Source organism: Diospyros lotus, chromosome 1 (assembly GCF_014633365.1).
Source record: "Diospyros lotus cultivar Yz01 chromosome 1, ASM1463336v1, whole genome shotgun sequence".
Taxonomy (NCBI): Eukaryota; Viridiplantae; Streptophyta; class Magnoliopsida; order Ericales; family Ebenaceae; genus Diospyros; species Diospyros lotus.
Genome location: NC_068338.1, coordinates 19,563,692 through 19,586,235, shown reverse-complemented (window position 1 = coordinate 19,586,235; position 22,544 = coordinate 19,563,692). Strand labels below are relative to the sequence as shown.

At 34.5% G+C, this 22,544-nt stretch overlaps 1 protein-coding gene across 10 annotated transcripts in view; it reads right to left on the bottom strand.

Moving 5' to 3' along the window:
• LOC127811391 (cucumisin-like) overlaps positions 1-22,544 on the bottom strand; it is a 127,011-nt gene that overhangs the window by 38,579 nt on the left and 65,888 nt on the right. The window contains exons 1-10 of one of the 10 annotated variants that reach the window (XM_052351206.1): positions 19,078-19,316; positions 18,867-18,955; positions 18,561-18,655; positions 18,215-18,458; positions 17,600-18,113; positions 17,239-17,339; positions 15,115-15,348; positions 14,909-15,020; positions 14,444-14,657; positions 13,136-14,296 (exon numbers count right to left, since the gene is read on the bottom strand). In XM_052351206.1, coding sequence (XP_052207166.1) covers positions 13,740-14,296; positions 14,444-14,657; positions 14,909-15,020; positions 15,115-15,348; positions 17,239-17,339; positions 17,600-18,113; positions 18,215-18,458; positions 18,561-18,655; positions 18,867-18,955; positions 19,078-19,176 — 2,259 coding nt within the window. In that variant the 5' untranslated portion in view covers positions 19,177-19,316 and the 3' untranslated portion in view covers positions 13,136-13,739. Of the gene's footprint in view, positions 1-13,069; positions 14,297-14,443; positions 14,658-14,908; positions 15,021-15,114; positions 15,349-17,238; positions 17,340-17,599; positions 18,114-18,214; positions 18,459-18,560; positions 18,656-18,866; positions 18,956-19,077; positions 19,331-22,544 lie in introns of those variants that run through there. The other 9 variants (XM_052351214.1, XM_052351223.1, XM_052351244.1 and 6 more) reach the window with 9 other exon arrangements.

The following is a 22,544-nucleotide window of genomic DNA, read 5'->3' as shown; positions in this document are numbered from 1 at the left end:
TATTCAAATAATAAACATGATTACAATTGTCAGTGTAGAACATGCCCAATCTGATTGGTTCTAGAGCACCTACACTAACACCCTGGTCCCGTAACTTGCTTGAGAACATGAAACTTGCTTGAAACATAACATGAGGGACCACATAAACATGATTCATGAATGTGCTTAAACATCGTAAATAGTTTATAGTGTACTTACCTCAACTTGGATGGATGAGATCTGAATGTTTAAGGCTTCACACCTTACTAGGTTTACTTTTCTATAGAAAATATTTATTTTCATGAACTAAACCCCAAATAGTTTTACATAATATTGTAGATAATTTAATAAGGGGTTGATACATGAAATTTCATGGGAAAAGGGCATGTCACGCGCCCTCACGCGCTGACGAAAGGTGCCGCCCTTAATTTTCATGATAGCTTTGCACCCTTTTAGTTTTTCGGCCATATCTCCCTCATTTTAACTTCGATTTGACCTCCGTTTTTCCCTACAAATTCCTATTCCGTCCCTCTATAGGAATATCAAATTAAACGAAACTTACCTTGCTAGTTCGATCCCTATTTTCAGCAATTTGGGCTCAAACTCTGGCGACGCGTAGTTTTCCCAACAAAACTCGTATCTCCTTTATCTTTGGGCAAAGTTTTCCTCCTTCTTTGGAAAAGTTACCTTTTTCAAAATATGCTCCTTTCTTTCTGATTCTGTTACCCAAAATCATTCCCCCAAAGCCTTATATTAATAGGTAATTTTGACAAATCCAATCGCGCCACGTGTCACATTGGATAAGAATTTATCATGACATTTTCCATATTAAGCCACATATTCATAGAGATTTGTGCATTCACATGGAGATTTGTGCTCCATCGTTACAGCCCTCATCATTACACTCTTAAGATTAAGCCACGTATCCATAAAGATTTGAGCGTTCACATGAGATTTGTGCTAATCATTACACCCATAATCATTATACCCATAATCATTACACCCATAATCATTAGAAGATTTCAACCAATCCAATTGTGACACCTAGGGGGGGACACTTGGCCATTCATGATTAGCCCATGGCTGATATTTTGGGTTAATATTTTGTTACTTTTGTGGTTATTACAATTTGGTCTCTCAAAGTTTCCATAAATTACACTTTTACCCCTCGTAACTTTGAAAAGCCCACTTTTGGCCTTCAAAATGCTATTCCTTCATTTCCAATAATTTTTACAATGCTCCTTCACTTTTGGGTACCATTCTTGGCTTCGAAATGATCCCCAATTATTTTTGAGAAATTACACTTTTGCCCAAAATTTCCTAAAACGCACTACATTTTGCCTGAAATTCATTCGTTCCTTCTTGAATCCTGAATCAGTTTTATCTTCTTTAAAAAAGAGATTACTCCTATAAAAAAAATCCCAGGTGTTACAAGTTTAGTCTTTCATTAAATTCAAATGTTATTGGTACTAGTTTATTATGTGCATATGATAACCTATATTTGTTTGATACCGTTGCCTCATATAATGAAACCTTGCATGTGGAATCATGTGGTACTAAATGCAAATTAAACAAATAAAATTCAGCGTCATTAAGGCACAAGTGATTAGGTCATATCTCAAAAGCTAGAATTGGGAGACTTGTGTCTGATGGTATTTTGGATTCCCTTGACTTTACAGATTTTGATGTTGGCATTAATTGCATCACGAGAAAATAGACCAAAACTAAGAGATTAGGTGCCAACAGAACTTCAGACATCTTGGAATTGATTCATATGGATATTTGTGGACCATTCCCTACCGCTTCTTGGAATGGTCAACAATATTTTATATCATTCATAAACGATTACTCACGTTATGGGTACCTATATCTCATTCATGAGAAATCTCAATCATTGGATGTGTTCAAAACTTTTAAGGCTGAGGTTCAGAATCAATTTAACAAAAGGATTAAGAGCATCAGGTCTGACCATGGTAGTGAGTACTATGATAGATATGACGGTTCAAGAGAACAACATCTAAGACCATTTGCTAAATTCCTAGATGAATATGGAATTGTCCCACAATACACCATGTCAGGATCTCTTAGCATGAATGGTGAGTTGAAAGATGAAACAGAACTCTTAAGGATAGAGTAAGGAGTATGATTAGTCATTCTACCTTACCATAATCACTTTAGGGAGAAGCATAAAACACTGCAGCTTCTATTCTTAATAGAGTACCAACTAAAACAGATGGCAAAACACCTTATGAGCTTTGGACAAGCAAAAGGCCTAGTTTAAAGCATTTTCACATTTGGGGATGTCCAACCGAGGCAAGGCTAGCTAGGCCACATGAAAAGAAATTAGACTCCAAAATAGTGAACAGCTACTTTATTGGTTATTCTGAGCGATCTAAAGGCTACAAATTTTATGATCCCATACTTAGGTCAATTTTTTAAATGAAAATTGCAACATTTTTTGAGGATGTTGAGTTTGGGGGAATAAACAAGTTTAGAGACATTGTCTTTGAAGAGGAATCGATTTTGATTCCTACTATTATTTTTGATAATGTGCAAGCTTCTATACCTGTCATTGATCAAGAAGGAAATCAAGAACCTCAACAAGACAATGTTGAACAACCTCCCATTCAGAATGAAGTAATTATTCTAGAAGAACAAACTTAACAACTTCAATAACTAAGGAGATCTACAAGTGAAATGATAAGTGCTATCCTAGATGATTACATAGTATTTCTCTAAGAATGTGAGGAAGATATTAGAATGGTGGATGATGATCCAATCAACTTCCATCAGGCTATGCAAGGTTCTAACTCTCAAAAGTGGATCGATGCCATGAATAAGGAGTACAAGTCTATGCAAGACAATAAAGTTTGGGATCTTGTCCCATTACCAGAAAGTGTGAAGTGCATTGCTTATAAATGGATATTTAAAACCAAGAGGGATTCGAAAGGTAATGTAGAAAGATATAAGGCTCGTCTTGTAGGTAAAGGCTTTACCCAAAATGACGGCATCGACTTCAAAGAGACTTTCTCTCCAGTTTCTACAAAAGACTCTTTTAGAACTATTATGGCCCTTGTTACACATTTTGATCTTGAGTTACATCAAATGGATGTTAAGATGGAATTTCTCAATGGTGACATTGATGAAACAATCTATATGGTGTAACCAGAAAACTTTGTGTTGAGAGACCCAAAGAATATGGTTTGCAAATTAAGGAAATCCATCTACGGGCTCAAACAAGCTTCTCGTCACTGGTACCACAAATTTCTTCAAGTAATTATCTCGTTTGCTTTTTTGGTAAATGTTATGGATGATTGTGTGTATCACAAGTTCAGTAGGACTAAGCATATTTTACTAGTTTTGTATGTTGATGACATACTGCTTGCCACTAATGATATAGGCATCTTGCACGAAACCAAGAGATATCTATCAAAAAAATTTGAGATGAAAGATCTTGGTGATGTCTCTTTTGTATTAGGGATTCAGATACACCAGGATCGCTCTTGGTATACTCTTGGATTATCACAGAAAAGCTATATCAATAAGATGCTTAAAAGATTTGGCATGCAAGATTGTAAACTAGAGGACACCCTTGTCACTAAGGGAGACAAATTTAGTCTCGATCAGTGCCCTAGGAATGACTTTAAAGTTAAGGAGATGCAAAAGATTCCCTATGCGTCAACTGTTGGTTGTCTAATGTATGATCAAGTTTGTACACGTCCGAACATAGCATTCATTGTTGGAATGCTAGGTAGATATTTAAACAACCCTGGGATGGATCATTGAAGAGCAACTAAACAGGTTATGAGGTACTTATAGAGAACAAAAGATTACATGCTCACATATAGGAGATCAAATCAGTTGGAGATCATAGGGTATTCCGACTCCGATTATGCAGGATGCCAAGACAGTGGGAGATCTACTTCATGCTACATTTATCTGCTAGCTGGATTAGCTATTTCTTAGAGGAGTGCCAAGAAAACGCTCATAGCATTTTCCACCATGGCAGTAGAATTTGTGGCATATTATGAGGCATCCAACCATGGAATATGACTGTAGAATTTTGTCACTAGGTTGCGCATTTTAGATGGTATAGAAAGATTGCTTAAGTTATATTGTGACAATAAGTTAGCAATTTTGCATTCCAATAACAATAGGAGCTCATCTAAGTCTAAGAATATTGACATAAAGTTCCTCTATGTGAAGGAAAAAGTGCAAAGTTGACAGATTTCCATAGAGCATATTGGAACAAACTCCATGATTGCGGATCCTCTTACTAAGGGATTACCACAAAAGGTCTTTCGTGAGCACATTGTTCGTATGGGTGTTCTATTGTGTGAGGATGTCATATTTTAGTGGGAGTTTGTATTCTCATTGGTTTATGTTTTTTTTTTTTGGAAACATTCATGTATTTGGATATTTTCTGTATAGAAATTTAGTATTCAATTTATTTCACTCTATTATATTACATTTAGTATTGATCTTACTAAAGAATAGGTATGACCAGTTGGAAATAGGCATGTTTGGATCACATCACATGTAATTTCCATGCTATGCATCCATGATTAATCTATGTCATTGGTTGTATTGATATATGTGACTATTGATGAATTTAGTCACGCTAAATGTGACGAAGATTGTTTTGATCCTATATCAGTATGATCAATAGACGAGATTGTTCGGAAATACTCTTAATGGTAATAACAAAATTTTGGAGTTCATAAGGTTGTGCATATTTGTAAGGTTACATATGTGGCCTAGTGGGAGATTTTCAAAATAGAGGATTCGACATGTGGGGCCACAAATGTATTTTTAAATGTACAATACTATCTTAAAGTTTAGCCAATTAAAAGTGATCTATAAAGTTTAATTTTTGGGCTATTGGGTATTAAGCTGTCATGGAATTAATGTGTACAGACAGGATTTCTATTTCTAAATTGATGAGGGGCCAATTTAAAAATATTGAAAGTTGTTAACTACCTAATTCAGTTACAAATAATGAGTCATGGTCCCTAACTGAAAGCCAGTTTTCCTTGCTCTCTACATCCCCATTAACAGAGAAAAACTTCCAAAAACTACGTATCAATTGGAAGATCATAACCCGTTTTGATCGATTACAACAATGGATACAGGTATGCTTCTGCTATCCTCATTCTTCTTCTCTTTAAACCAAGATGGGAATCCCAAACTATATTTGAGTCATTATATTTGGATACAATTGTGGTCATTCTTTTAAGTTTCAGTAATTTCTACAATTAGGAGTTTTGACCTATTTTATACCTTATTTTTCAACTAGAATATATTTTTTTTTATTTTTTTTAGTTAGCATGCGCCTAGTTCTATTAGGCCCATGCCTCGCCTTACACCTTGCAACTTAGGCTCCAACACCCTTTTGCGCCTTAGTGCATCTTAGGCTTTTAATGACACTGGTTTGATCAGATGTAAAATATGATACATGCAATCACATCCTACTTTCTTGGGTAGATCTATTACATAATACTTCAAAATCATCCCTCTACCCAAGCCCAAAAGTCACACTAAACTTGAGCAGAAAATAGAACCAGAAACTATAAAGAAAAAGAATATAAACTTTAAAACACTAAAAATGTACACATATCATGCACAATCAAGTAGTTAATTCGAGACATTCATATCCAAAGTCAAAACAATCAATCAGTTATTGTGTATCAAATCATAAAGTTTTCCAAAATGGTCAAAACATGTTTACTTTGTTGTTTTCAAAAAATGCATTTTAAAAAACAAGAAAAATTTTGTAAAGGAAACCAAAAATGCCAAAAAGTTGTTTTGGTTGTTTTGAGACAAAACAAATGCAAAATTTGAAAACACAAAAAATGGCTATTTTGAGGCTCGGCCTTCTTTCTTCTCTCTTCTCTTCTCTTCCTTCTCAAGGCTTGGCCGTCGACTGCGCCATCCACCACCATCACTGTCGTGAACCGTCGTTGACTGTCATCACCTTTGTAAATCACTAATTTTGTGTCTAGATAGACGTTTAAGCTTAAATCTATGGAGATTCGGCCGTTAGATCTTGCTGGTTTTTGGGTATGTTGGTCGATGGGGATAAGGGTGTCAGGTGGTTGCATCTAATTTCTAGAAACCACCACCCACGCTAACTGGTGGCGACTGCCAGTGCGTTTACACAGGTATAGGGTTTGGCCAAAAGTTTAAGGTTAGAGATATGAAGATTCAGCCTTTGGTTGTTGTTGGGTTTTTGGTATGTTGGTTGTAGGGATGAGGGTGTCGGGTGGTTTCCTCTAATCACTGGAAACCTCCGACCACGGTGGCCAGTAGCGACTGACAATGCATTTTTTAGGTTTAGCTAAAAATTAAAAATTAGAACTATGAAAATTCAGCCATTAAATCTAGCTCATTTTTGTGTATGTTAACCCCCTTGGCTTAGCATTTCTAATGGTAGGCTCTGGTCGTGGGAATCTCCGACCACTGGTGGTCGCCGACAACCTCTAGTAGCAGCGATTGTGGCTGGTTTAGGTTGGTCATTGAATAAAATATCATAAAATATTTTTCCTCAAAATTCTGAAGTAAACACGTTTTCTAGTTTTCTGTTTTAAAAAATAGTTTTTTAGAATGACAAAAAGAATGCATTTTCAAAAATCTCAAAATAGATACTTAAAACACAAAAGTGAAAATGAATTTAAAACTCAAAACTAAAAATTGAAATACGAAGAGAACACCACCTTAGTAATTTTCCTTTTTTCGGTATTTTCCCATCATCAAGTTAAGTGAAATCTCTTACCTCCTCTTGGTAAACTAATAAGATATATCCTTGTTCCTTTCAAGAAACATCAACATCCCAATTCCTAAAGCTAGAAGTGGTTTTGAGTCTTCTCCTTGTCCTTATATGATGATAAAGTACTAACATAATCGTGGCTATTATCAAACCTTTTCTTCTTAGGAAACATATATGTTGTCCAAGGTACAAGTGATTTTGATTAGAAAAGTTGTAATGTTTCACACTTTTTTGTTCAACATGTAAGAACAAGAATAAGACCATAACATATCAGTCTACATGAATATATCTACATATATGAGATTAATTGATGAAAAATTCATCTTCTTGGGTGTACCTTAATCTATTTGATCACGCCTATTCACCATTGCTCAAGTTTCAATAGCTTGCTTACCATAAAGCTTTGCTTTATTTAAACCTACGGATTATGTGATCGAAACCACAAAGGATAAAAGATCAGAAGCTACAGTTTAGGGAAGTTGGAGAAAAAGATTTTGATTTCTACTTCAAGCCTTGGGTAAGAATCAATACCTACCAAATTAATATTCTCATCTTTCTTTGCAAATAAGTTTGTTCAATAGCTTTGTAGGGTTATACTAACCTCTATTTCACTTGTCACTATTAAGAACTTAAGGCTAATGAAGCAATCCTAAAAGATTTCTTGGAAAGCTTCATAGGGCAAGATGTCTCAAAACTAAATGAGTGGAAGAATTTAAGATAGGGCTAACCATAAGTTTCAAAACAAGGAGAGGAAAGTTTCAAAACAAAACGTGGCAACAATAAGTTTCAAAACAAGGGGACTATGTTTTGAAACATTGTACTTAGAATTTGGAAAAAAAAAACTTATAGCACAAATAGATGCAGGAGCAGGTGAATTGTCGCTATCATACTCATACTCCCTTAGATCAACCCCCACGCCTCTCAAGTCAACTCAATTATGGTTTTTACTTGCCCCATAAGTGATGAAAACCATTTTCAATGGTCAATCAACAAAAATAAGTGGGAAAATTGGGATTTGACATGGCATTAGAAACTTTAAGAATTTTGGAATTAAATTTGAGTGAAGACTTGGATTTATCAAAGGATAGAATTTCCCTTTACTCAAATAGTCTATAAAAATGAGCTTGAGCTCAACTATTAATTAAGCTCATTTGAAAAACTTTTGAGAGCACCTGAGAGCTAGGAAAGAAAAAGGAAAAGAGAGCAAGGGAAAAGAAAGGGATTTTAACCAACTAATTTTGGTCCTCAAGTAAGAGTTTTGTTGAGCCAAATTGCTCCAATCAACCTATTGTGTATTTTGATGTTTAGCAAAACATAATTTTAGTAAAACTATTTTTGGTATATTTAAATCCCCTAATGGTTTTTAGATATGTCTTATGGTGAAAAACATATTTTAAGTACTATAGTATTTTGCGTATCAAAATGAACCACGAAATTCTATTTGTTCTAAGTGAAATATCTGCGCATTATAAGATAACATATAAGAAAATATTTTCTTTTTAGAAAACTATCACTCTGTATTTTGATAGATAATATTCATTATTGTTAAAATGATTTTTGATGAATTTTTCAAGAAATAGAAAGTATGTATTTTGGAGGTGGTAAAATTGTCAAATCCCGAATTTGTTCTAAAACTAAAAATCTATTTTCTTATTGATTTTGATTTTGATTTTTTAGATATTTTTATTGAATCCAAATGGGGGTACTTTCTTATTTACATTTATGTATTAAAGTAAATGTCCACATTCATTTACTTACACTAAAGAAATGTAAATATCTTGAAATGAATTCATGCTATGTATTCTATCATCAAGCAAATCTTTATTTTTCTGAAAATCTGGACCGAGAGTCGACTCCCGGTGAGGGATAATCGACTATGGGTTAATCGAGAGTCGACTGTCGACAGCAAGAGTCGACTATGGGTGTCGCGAAGTCGACTGTCGGTTAGAATAGTCGACTGCCAGACTCCAACGGTCAGATTTTCCAACCGTTTGAAGATTTGTTGGAAGCTTTATTATAAATATCAAGAAGGGATTTTTGGAGAAGGCTAATGCTCTATCATTTCCTATCTTCCTAAAGCACACCCAAGCTCTCAAGCAACTTGAGTAAAGCAATCCAAGCCTCAAGCTTAAAGTTTAATCCATTTGGAGCCCAAGGAAAAGGATAAGATATTCTCTCCATTTGTGGTAACTTGTATTATTTCTATTTTGTCTTGTACATCATTGTGTTTAATTCCATATTAGTCTAAGATTGTTTGGACATAGGATTTATTTGTATTAATTTGTGGATTGTGAGTGGCATCCTAGAGCCTAAGTAATCTAGGTGTATTATTGTGTTGTATTAGTTTTCGGGGTGAGCTAAAGGGAAAACCTCGAGGTGTATAAGTTTGCTAGGTGATCTTATGTGGAAACCTAGTGTAGTGGTTTTAATGGAACCTCAAGTGTCGGGTTGACCTTGAGAGAGTGGAGTAGGTGTTGGAGACATCGAACCACTATATATTTTCATGTTGATTATTGTGGTTGTTTGTGTATTTATATTGTTATCACTCTCAAACAACATATATATATATAACAAGTGTATTTTCCATATAAGAAAAGCTCAAGAGTTTTAAAAGGAAAAAATCGATATATTAAGTTTTTAACACTCAATTCACCCCCCTCTTGAGTGGCCATTGTATTGCGTCAAGGGACAAACAAGTTCTACCACTAAAACTTTGTTTAGTTTGTTTGTTCCATGAGAAATGAGCTATAGGCATCAATGACATAAAGTTTTGTTTGAAAACTTACATTGAAACTTATCTTGTTCAGCATCATGAAAAATGTGGCCATACTCTTTTTCTTTTTGGCTTGTGATTGGATTGATATATCTTTTGCCATGGATTTTAGGTCAGTAACATCTCAGGGTTTTGGTCCTTGTTGTGGCCAAAAGTGGTGTTTGCTCACTAAGTTACCTATGAAAGCCATTATTTGTATAAAAATATTTTAGAATCTTCACTAAGCGCTTCATCACTTTTATTGGCATATTCAAAATTTGTTATGTGATGCAAGTAGGTCCAAGGGTAAAGAGAAAATGGATAAATGCTAGGTCTTGGTTTTAAAGCCTTTGTCCATTTTGGAGTTTATGAAGAAAGCATTGTACTTTGATGTACTAGTTGTTTGATTTGAACTCATGGTTGTAATGGAAAGGTTTTTAGTTGTCCAATCATTTTGTACCAAATGAAGATTTAAACACCCTTATATACATTATTTTGGTTAATGGATTGAAGTTGCTTTGAGTTTAATCACTACTAAAAAAACATTTTGGAGACAAAATTTATTTCTATCTCTAACAGATACGGATTTTGAGACGAATGACTAAAATAATCGAAATTTATTTTTTAATGGGTTTAATGTTTTTTGAATTAGAGATGGAATCATCCGTCTCTGAAAGTTTTACAAAATCATAGAAGGGAAAAGTTCCTTCTTTGAAAGCTTTTGGGAATTAGAGACGAAATTTTTCCCTCTTTGAATCTTGTATGCTCTCAGAAATAGAAAAAAATAGTGTCTTTGAATCAGAGACAGAATCAAAGGCAAAAAAATTTATGTCTTTGAAGGTTATTCCAGAATCAAAGACAGAATTTTTTTGTCTTGAATTTTGCCTACTCTTAGAGACGAAAATTTTTGTCTCTAAATAGATTGATACATTTAACTTTTGATTTAAAAAAAGAATCCTTTCTAAGACTAAGTGCCTTGATCTTTTTGTTGATCCATCCGCCCATCCGTTTGCATGGAATGAAAAAAAAAAAAAGATTTTTGAGAATGAGAATCTCTCATTCCTAAAGCGTCAAGGTCATCTCAAGAAGTCGATTGAAAGACTCAAGTAGGCTAGCTAAGAAATGAAGGATAAGAAGCCTTTTTCTAGGTAAGTGCCTTCATCTTTTCTTTGTTGATTCCTCTCAATGAATGTTTCTCCTCATCATCTTCTCATTTTAATTTTCAAATCTAGTGAGATCCAACTGTTGGATCATTTTGGTTTTCAGGTATGTTGGTCACTAAACCAAGGCGATTCTAATTATCAATTCTGATCGTCAAAATCTACAATGGACTGTGGTCGACGACGCCCTTCCAAAAATGAGCAACCTTTTTGTAAAAATTTAATTTTCAGATCTGCTGAGATCCGACCATTTGATCGTTTTAATTTTTGGGTATGTTTATCACTAAACCAAGATGATTCCAATGATTAGTTTCGATTGTTTGTATCTACCATGGACAGTGGATGGTGATGCCCCTTCAAAAATGGTTAGCTTTTTTCAAAAAAAAATTAATTTTTAGATTTATTAAGATCCGACTGTTGGATTGTTTTGATTTTTTGGTATGTTGGTTACCAAACCAAGTCAATTCTAATGATCGATTTGGATCATCATAACTTGCCATGGAAGGTGGTCAGCAAAGCCCTTCCTAAAGCGGACATCCTATTTGCAAAAAATTAATTTTTAGATCTATTGTGATCTGATCGTTGAATCATTTCAATTTTTGGGTATATTGGTCACCACACCAAGGAAATTTCAAAGATCGATTCCGATCGTTGAAATCTACCATAGACAGTGGCCAGCGACCAGTATTTTTTTTTTAAGTTCGTCTCTAAAGTGTTAGTTCCAAATGATGGCAAATATATCCTAAAAGATGGGTGAATTGGGATTAGGGTAAATTCTTTGATAGTTTAAAGACTTATTGCTTGCAGAACACTATGTTTCGAAATATGAAGAAATGTGTTTTGAAATCAACATTTCTGTTAAGTATGTTTCGAAACCTACTATATATGTTTCGAAACATTCCTCTTTGTTTTGCTTATTTCGAAACTTTTAGCTTTTGAAAACGATTCTTTTGAAAGTTTGAACAATGAGAATAGGCAAGTAAAATAGTAAAGTAAGTACACACGAAATTTATAGTAGTTCGGCACCCCGTCTACTCCACTACCTTCAAACTTACCCACTTGAAGGATTTTCAAACACAACCACCTTCACTATGATCAACCACAACAAGGGTTTTACCATGATTCACCCTAAAACCTTGTACATGATGAGTTTTATGGCTCAACTCGAACCTTATACCACAATGAGTTTTAAGACTAAAGTCAAACCTTATAACCAATAACAAGATAAATAAAATTTGCCTCTAAAAATATTTATTCGTCTCTAAACCCGTTTTTTTTTTTTTTTTTTTTTTTTGTAGTGAATTTCTTCTTAAGTGATAGTGACAAAGTGTGGATTATTATTGGATTTAATCCATTGTATATTGTTGAATAATACAAACTTATGGTTTAGAAAATTGTGAGATGATTTTAGACGCTAGGTAAAACCATAAAACAAGATTTGAAATGGAAATAATCCAGGCTTTTAAAGGAAAAGGTCTCTATTTTTAGCTTTTGGGGACCTAGTTTCAAAACAAAGCGCATGTTGTTTCAAAACAAGGTCTTCCAATGAGCCAAATAAATTCATTTTCAACCTAAAGTTTCAAAACATAAAGGTTTGGTATTTCAAAATTAACAAGATGTTCTTGTAAGTTCTTGGCCAAGATGGCCTCGAAACATCGATTCTATGTCAACTTAGAGTTTCAAAATAAAAGAGAACACTTTCCTAGCATCAAAATAAAAGAGAACACTTTCCTAGCAAATTTGCATGAGGAGTTTTGTGCTCGAAACTAGGGTCTAGGGTTTTTCAAAAATAATAGAAGAGATGGTAAGTTTTGAAACATCTATTTATTGTTTCGAAACTTAATGGTGATAAAATTTGAAAAATAAAATGGAACAAGAAGTTTCGAAACTTGGAGCAAGGGGTTTGAAATACGTTGTAAGGTTCTCAGGAATTGAGAAAAAGTAATAAATTTTGAAACAAGGACTAAAGGTTTCAAGACATTATGTACTAGAATTGGAAGGTTCTCCAAGACACCAAATTTCGAAGCACAGAATTGATGAGATTTCAAAACATACAGGTCATTTTTGAAATTAAAGGGCTTTGGTGACGTATTTTTATGTGAACAAAAAGAGAAGTTAAATGTTTCTTAGATGATAAGAAGAAACATTTGGTTCAATGCAAATGCTTTCTATCCTTAACTATAGTTTAATGCACCTAGATAATTTAATAAAAAAGTGGAATCTAGATTAAGGCAGGGCATACTAGAGGTATTTGTAATGCTTTGTATGGGATCAGATGAACTCCAGATGCGAAGGGGAACTTAACGAAGAATTTTTCTATGTGGTAGTTATGCAATTTAGAAAAAAATTCTAACATGCCCAAAGATTGGAGTGTTACATAATCCATTTTAAAAAACATATCCCAATTTGTTATTCTTTCTACAAATATGTTGTTCTAAAAGCATTGAGAATAAATAACATTGTGGTAAACAAAAAATATTAAGCACCTTGAAATTTTTAGTATAATCTATTTTGATATGCAAGGAAAATAAAAACAATAATAATAATGACATATTATGTCTTTATCCCACCATGAGATTAATTATATAAATTCTAAATTGCTAATCACTTTTACTTATAGCCCTATCTTCTGTATGGCTCTTGTAATTCATTTTGCACTTAAGTTATGGAAACACAACTATATCAATTATCTTCATTCACCACCATCTCATGAAACTTCTCCATGTGAAGATGGTATTCAAACTCCATTTCATCATTATTCCGCCAGGGGATATTATCTACTGCAGGTCCCAATCCCGGATAAAGGAGGAGGCTTGCGTTAGGTAGCCGACAGCTAGCGTAAAACCTAGTCGGATCCAAATATGAATTCTAGACAAACTATCTGTTGGGATGCAACCCACATAGAAGTCTAGAGTTCATGTAGCCAACCCTACATAGTGGGATAACGGCCGGATATGTTGTATGTTGTTGTTGTTTTCTCCCACAAGTTCTTTTTGATTTTTCTCTACCTCTTTTGAAGGATATTTATTGCATTCCATCCACTCTTATTACTGGAGCCTCTACTGGTCTTATCATCACGTAACTAGAACAATGAAGTAGGTAGTATTTGTGAAGCATAGACAACAATGGGGGTTCTCACTTGATGTGTGCCATCATCCCACACCAAAGAAGCAGACACCCTTGTTGCTCCTATTGCTCCTTCCACCTTCACCAAAAACCCTAGCTTTTGCCCGAGAGACGTGAATGTCAGAACTGTGGGTTCGACGCTGATCCTAAGTGCCTGTGCAGAATTATGATTAGTCAGTCTGGCATGATATGTGGATGAGGGTAGCCCAACATTTGTGACCGTCCTCTTGAATGTCTGGTTAAATGGCGTCAAGGCCATGGTTGAAAGGGTCAGGGATGGAAGGTTTAGGTCCCACATTGTCCCATTTCTGCCAACATCCGAGCAAGTTCTCTTCTCGCCGGTGACGAGTCGCAAGGCGGTGTTATTGTAGCCCTGTCCGCATAAAAGCTTGATGTAGTCAACTGGATCTGCATCATATACAAGGCCAGGGTTTGTCGCTTTAAGGGGATTCATATGGCCTGAACCGTACGCAAACTCTGCTTCTGGGCTAGTTTCCACGCTCAAGGGAAGGGCTGAAAACAACAATAAAGTGCGAAAGTGGTCAACTCAATATCATTAAGCACTCAACTAGCAAGAGTTTTTGATAGGTCCCTGGTTGAGATCGGCAAACTGGCCAATCTAATTCTAGTAAAAAAGGGTACAGGATGTAGCTTAATTACCAGTAGTCATCATGGCAGACTTGATTGCAGCAGGGGACCATGTAGGGTGAAAGGATTTGATGTAGGCAGCCAAGGCAGAAGCATGTGGGCATGCCATTGATGTCCCGGATACCATGTTGTAGGTTACTCTTCTTCGGTCTTCTTTTACTCCTGTCACCGATGAAGCCTGTGACCATGCTGCTAGGATGTGGACTCCAGGAGCAGCTATATCCGGCTGCATCAGAAAATGTAAAAAGGAAGCATGAAACCACAATTCCAATTGATGAAAACAAAAAATATGCCCCTCTTGTACGATGTGGCACCCAAAAGCACTGTGTAGGCCAAGGGCTATCAAGTTGAACCTCTCTTATACACACTTACTGGGAATAAGCATTAATGTCAATTACTGAAACAATTTGTTCATATGAAGGTGAAATCACACCAATAAAAGAAGATTAGATAGATTACTACAAATCAATAACGTACTTTGAGTATATCAGTTGTGACGAGATTTGGACCCCTGGATGAGAAGGAGGCCACATAGGGAGCCAGAGTATCATTGGCCTCATTGCTCTTGAATATAGTTGCCTTTGGATTGCTGTTTGATCAATAGACAGAATATTTTTAGGTTCATAATACATATGCTCATGAAGGGAACAATTAATAAATTGATCTAAAAGAAATCTGTGTACCTGGTGGAGTTGATATAGCTGAGAATAGCGCTACCACCATCATCTCCTACTACAGCTGCTGGAAGAGGATAAGAGGAAGCAAAATCCCTCAAGCCTGTCACTTGCGTCACAGCCCCAGCTGCGCCGGCCAACAGCGTTGTTTCCCCGGTACTGATGATACCGTTACCGATACCATCGCAGAGAACGATTTTACCCTTCACCAAGTTCGGGTTCAGCGAGCCTCCGAGGCAGTACCTGCATTCCCACAGCCATTGATGAGCAGGGCAGATCCAGAATCCATATTGGGCGGGGGGGGGGCTATGTAAATAAAAAGTCATATAATAAATTTTCATTCAAATTGAAACCGTCCATCTAAGGGCGGATTCAGGAAGTTGTACCGTAATAATTGATATAGATCACTGGATTGATTTTGTCCATTAATAATTAAAATACTTTCACTAATTTGACTATCTCTATTTTTGAAAAAAATAATAATATTTTTCTTTTTTTCGTAAAAAGTTGCTATTCCATTATGATGAAAAGAAACTTTCATGTCCGATTTGGAAGGGGGGAGATCTTATAAGATCCTATCCCAATTTTTCTTTTGGTAGGCCCATAGCTAAAAAACCAACTTTCTTACGATTATGAGGTTTATTCGAATATGAAATCCAATCTTAAAAATACAGCATCTCATTTTTTTTTACTACACAGGAATTCGTTACATTTCGAAATCGAGAGATCTCTACTGGAGCAGGTGCTATACCCAAAAAAAATATATATATATATATAATTCAATAATCAAACAATTAAAATATTCAACTCAACATTAAAACACGTGCTTTTAATGTTAACTTGTAAAAAATATTTTTACATAATTTTTATTTATAAATTACAGATTAAAATCCTCAAATAACTGAAAAACATAACTCACAAACTAAAAAATATAACTCACAAACATATTGTAATTTAAAATAGCAAGCAGACCTATGTCCAATTTCAATTGATCAAAAAAGAAACAAAAGAAATCTCATAACCTATTAAACACAATTCCCTTAAAATCACCAAAAACTTCACAAATATTGAAATATATACAAAATTAATTAATAATTTAAAAAAACACAAGAAAAATAGAGAAGATGTTTTAATAATAATAATAATGATAGAGAGATCACAAATATTAAAATATATACACAAAATCAATTAATAATTTAGAGAGAAATAAGAAAAATCGAGAGTCACCATTCATAAATTAATCATTCATACAAAAAATTAAAAAATAAATGTGTGAAAAAAACATGATCTGTACCCTCTTAGATCACGTAAAGAGAGGATGAGGAGGAAAATGGCATCGTCAAAGCGAAGATGAGCAATGATCAACTCGATTGGACTAAAGAGGAGCAGAGACATGCCAATGACAACAATTAAAAAATTAAGGAAGAGGAAGATGAAAGAATCGCTGCGAACAATATTCGGAGAAATTAAGGGGACACGATCGAAGAGAGATAATTTTAGTTCAATTTTTATATAATATATTAATTGGCAGCTTCTTACATAGATTTCCCCAACTTCAATTCCAATCATTCCTTTGTCAATATCCAATCCCAATTTCCAGGCGCAATGAAGCGCTCTGCAGAGGGGGAGATGATTTAATTGGTTGAGAAATTAGATTTAATTGGTTGACAAGTCAAAGCCAATTGAAAAACCAAAATTGAAGAGACGTGAGAGCTACACAAGCGCAATTGAAACTTCAAACTAGAAAGAGAGTATTGAACTTATTATTTGAATTTATTTGAAATTAATAATAAAATTTGAATGAATTTAATCTTAATTTTTTAATTAGGATTTAATGTAGAGAGTTGCACATCATAAATTTTAGAATAGACTATAATTTTTTTTGAATTGGACTATTATTAAAAAATAAATTTACACTAAAAAATTAATTTAGTAGTAGATTGGCTTTAGTTCAGGACAACTTAAAAATAAATCCGTCCCTGCAGAGTCAGTTTTCTAGGAATAAGGGCGGGCTCAACTAGAAATTTTGGCCATTCCAAGGAAGTGTTAGCTAGCTTCCCTAGCTTTATTTTGTCAACTTGAACTATTATACAAGAATTTTTGCAAGATTTTGCCAGAGCTCTTCTACATTACCTGGATATGGAACCAGTGAAGTTTGCTGTAGTATTTGGAGCATCTCCAGCATAGATCATGGGATATTTTTTCTGCATCTTGAATGTGTTTAAGGAAATTCCCTGCATGAGAAGCATGCAGATTCAATACCCACAGTAAGTACTATTAGCCCCTTTACCTTTAAACTTGGGATATGGGTGACCAATTAGGCCCCAAGGGCAGAGAGAGAGAGAGTGATCATGTCGCATGGGGACGTAACTTTTGAGACCATTTTCCCGACACATCTTAACTCTCAGGTCACTTGGATTCCCACGAGTGATCCTAGAGTTTTCATATGCACTACTAAAACAAGGAGAGGACATGACAAGGAAGTAAGACTTGCCTGGTAGACTTGATTGTCACCCAACTGAAGCTTGGTCAAGAACTTCCTGTCAGTGGTGCTAGCAGCAACTGAAAGAAGCCAAGGAGCTACATTCGAAATGGTGGCAAGGTTCGGTCCGTCGTTACCCCCTGAGGTGGATGTCAATATCCCATTTTTCATGGCATGAAAAGCTCCAATTGCTATTGGATCCTCAAAATAATCTGTTGGATAGCCCCCTCCAACTGAGATGGAGATTATATCAACACCATCGGCAATGGCGTCGTCAAACGCCGCCAGAATGTCGGCGGCTCGGCAGACGTCTGACCAACATACTTTGTACGCTGCAATCCGGGCCGCTGGCACGCCTCCTCTCGCAGTTCCCATGCCGAACCCCATCAGGCTCGCCATGCCAACTGCGCCTCCGGCTGCTGTGGATGCGCAGTGTGTTCCGTGGCCGTCTGTGTCCCTCGGAGACTTTGCGTCTTCCTTGGCATACTCCCCGTCGCTCCGGTAGAACCGTGCACCGATAACTTTACTACATTAGCATTAGAAGAATGGAATGTTAGGATAAATATGCAACTTATAAGAAAAGATAAAATTAAAAAAAAAAAAAAAAAAGAAGTTACAAAATAGTACTTATTGCATGTGAAGTTGGAAGAGACTTGGCAGGTGCCCTTCCATTTGCTTGGCAGCGGGCCAAATCCTTTATCGACAAAGCTCTCGGACTCCGGCCAAATTCCGGAGTCGAGAACTCCAATGATAATGTTGCTCTCAATGGTTGTTCTTTTGACTTGTTGGGAAAAACCCATAAAGTCCCATGACCGTGTTGTGTGAAGTTGATATTTCTTGTTGGGAAATACTGAAACTACTTCATTCATATCTGAAAATTTAACATTCTTTCATGAGCAAGAAAAAAAAAAAAAACGTAGTTTTCCTGCTAAATAATCATCTTGGTAGTTCTCTGGAAATTGATTTAATGTACCAGCAATCCTCGTCTTCTCGTCCTCAGTTAACATGGCAGCAAACCCATTGAAGCTCTTCTTGTAGCTATAGAGAAGGGATGCCGATACATCGTTGCTGAATATGTAATCAAAGTTTTCACATCAATATTTAATCTTGGGAGTAAAAAATAATAATATAAAATATAAAATTAAAATTCTTTCTATAAGTTTGAAACGATCAGGTGATATGACAGTTAACAAAATGATTATAGTAGTTTGAGTTGTTATCATTAGTGAATGATTTTACAAGATAGGGCAACTCAAGCACGAGGCAATAGAGGATGAACCTGCCAAGAACCTCTTGCAGCATGCTTGTATGGAGAGAAGATGTAGAAAATCCATCCTCTGGGGTGTCCCCCATATAAACGATGTAAGCCTGCATGATGAATCAAACAATTGAAGAATGCAGATAGCATATATATATATATATATATATATAAACTTATTTTCCATGTATGTATATGTCAAAGATAAAATGGAGAAAGATAGAGAGTTTGCCTGTCGAGGAGCACGAGAATCTGCAGCTTCTGGTTTGAGCAGTAGGAGGGAGAGGTGAAGTAGGAGAACCCACAAACCAACGGTCATTTTTCTTGCCATATAGATATCTTTGTACCCACTTAATTATATATCTTCTCTGCTGTATATCAGATCAGATTGCTCATATTGAAGCAACAACTAACAAATAAAGCTTATATAGAAGGCTCGCAGACATGAAGGGCTCTCTCTTAACCATTATTTGATGAATCAAATACGTCGAGATTGTCAGGAAGAAGAAGACTAAGCACACCTGTCACTGGGTCAAGTCTATATGGAATATTAAAGTAAAATACGAAACTGCAGCATGCATGAACCATCTTAATCAGATTAATTAATAAAAAGTTTTTTGTCAATGGATGATCAAAGAATAATATGTTAATTTGTATTAATTATTTAGGTAGTGTTTATTAATTAAGATCGATAAAAGTAAGAAATAAAAATCATTTTAGATAAAAATATTTTTCATTGTGTTTCTTAAATTTATCTGGCGACAATTGAAAAAAAAATTGTAATTTCTTATCTGACATTTTTTGAATAAATTTATCTCTTTCATTTTCAGATAAATTAATTTTAGACCTTACATATAAGAAAAAAAATAACACATGTGTCCTTTAATACATTCCAAAAAATTTAACAAACATTTTGATAAAAATATTAGAATACTTTTCAATTTTATCTTGACAATTATATATTTTGATCTGAAAAATATTACAACTTTATATTGATACAATTTTATTTTAATAAACACTCAGTTAGTAAATCAAATTAATTATCTTATAAGCTAAAATATTTAATATCTATAATCAAGCAAGCACATATATATATTTATATATATATATATATAATATGGACCACAAATGTGGCCTGAATTGATGGAGGAGTAAGTGATGGGAAGCTTCTTACAAAATAAATGAAGAGAAAGACTTAAAAAGGAGTCAATCAACTCTGTGGCGTCTATAAACGTTTCTTTCCAAGTCTTAACTCTGTCGATTGGTTCCCTCAGTTTATTGCAACCCCAAAGATATTAATTAACTAAACAGAAAAGTCTTTGCTCTTTTTTATCTCTCCATCAGACCGTGTCCTGTACGGTGGACTGCTTTTCCAATTTTCAAATTTCCAGTGATGGATTCTATTCAATTATTAGAAACGACCATATGCGTTCTCATTGTCCATATATTATATATCTAAAAGTGTGTTTGATCGGAAAAAAATGAAAAAAAATATTTTTTAATTTTATGAAAAATAATTCTCACATCTCTCTTTAGTTGTAATTTTTTATAAAAAATGGGTAAAAATATGTTTTAATATTTTGTACCATAAAAATTTTTCATGAAAAATATTAAACAATCAAACATGCAACATGAAAATTTTTCATTAATATGATATTTTTCATGAAAAATAATTTTAATCGAACACACTCTAAGTTTAACTCTGTCATAACGTCACATTAGTATTTAATGTTTTCTTGCTAATGTATAATAATTAAGGAGGATTCAAAATTCAAACAAAATTAAAGTTAAAATACTATTGCTATACTACTAAATAATTAAGAATTCAGTCTACCGTTGAACCAAGGATAAAAAGTTAATTTTTTTTTCTTGTAATTTTCCACAATAATTACCATTAAACAATGACAAAATTGAAATGAAATGTCAAAAAATGAGGTGAGGTGACAAGTGAAAAGATAATGGTACAATTAGCCAAATTCATTTTATTCAATCCTGAACAAATTCAAAAACCCCCATTTACAAATGTTATAAGATGGTTACAGACATTATCGTTAAAATAAATTAAAAATTAGTTTAAAACTAAAAATTCTATTAAAGTTCAACACTTTTTCATAACTAATCCAAATTTTAAAGGGCAGCAATTATATGGTTTTTTGCTTTTGCTCTACAAAATTCTTATGCATTAATAAATTATGTTGATGTTAACTTCATCTAGTTTAAGCTAACATGACGTTAGGTAAAATAATAGCGGAGAAAATTTTTTTCGTGTTTTTATAATTTAATTCAAATGTTTTAATTTTGACAATTATATCCCAATTGGTTCAATTTGGTACAATTTTATCCAACACCTGAAATTAATTTGAGAGACATGTGTCATTGCTAACGTCACCACTTGAATTAAAAAATATTTAAGTAGGCTTCACATGTACACATGTAAAAAAAAATTATAAAATAAAACATTTAATTGGGGTTAAATGGGTTGGGTTGAGGAACTAGAGACCTAATAAAAGTAGATGAATCGAAGCCCTAATTGAACCAAAGGAAGAGACGATGTGAAGAGGAACATGGAAAGGGAATACGAGAAGAGGAAAACATGAAGATGAATCAAAGAATGAAGACAAAGAGAAAGGAATCAAAGGACGAAGATGAAAGGGATGAAAAGAATGATGTGGAGGAAGAAATTGAAGGAAGGAGATTGAGTTTTGAGATCATGATTTGCAAAGCTCCAAGAGAGAAGACAACGCCATTGACAAAGTAGTAGCTCGATAACGAAAGGGATTATGGTGAATTATTTAAGTTAGGGTATATACTACAAATCTAGGTGAGACTGGGATTATCAAACTTTAGTTTTTACTGATGATGAGTGTTTAGAATGTGGAAAGAGGGAGCAGAGTTTGGTTTTCTAAAGATTTACATTCAATGTAAAGAAGGCTAGTCAAGTGGAAAAGGATGTGGACCATAGACTATATACGACACATGTGGATATACATGAGGTCAGTGTAAATAAAAGAATAAATGAGTTACGTGATGATGGGGTAGGGGAGGTAGATGTGGACCATGGAGCATATGATGTTCATGTTGATGAGGTAGATGCAGATTCTGAGGTAGGTCTTAATTATGAAGCACCAATTGAGGTAGTAATATAGGATGCACCTAATGCTCAAGACATATGTGATGAAGACAATGAAGAGGATGAGGATTTCAATCTTAATACAATCAATGTGGATGAGTTTGAAAGTGACGAGAGCTTTGTTGAGGATATGAGACAAATGATGAGGAATATGTAATTGCAAGAAAAATAAGTGTGCTTTTAAATCTACCACTGTTGACAATGGTCAAGGGCTAGCCTTAGATGTTCCTGCAAGGGTAAATAATAATGGTGCACATAACAGTTTAGATTCTAAATTAGAGAATGATGATAGACATGTCAGTGAATATATAAAGTTTGATAACGATGGTTTTAACACTCCATACAGTAGTGATGAAAATGATTAGTTGCGCACAAAGAAAAAGAAGAAAATATGTTTGGCTTACAACTCACAATGTGACCACACTACTCTTACATTCTAAACTAGTATATATGCCTTTAGATAATGCCCAACAATTTAAGTAATGTGCCCAAAGATATGGAATTGGTAATGGGTTTAATATTGGATGGAAGTATGTTAAATAGGTATGGAAGCAAGGTGTTTGAGTTGT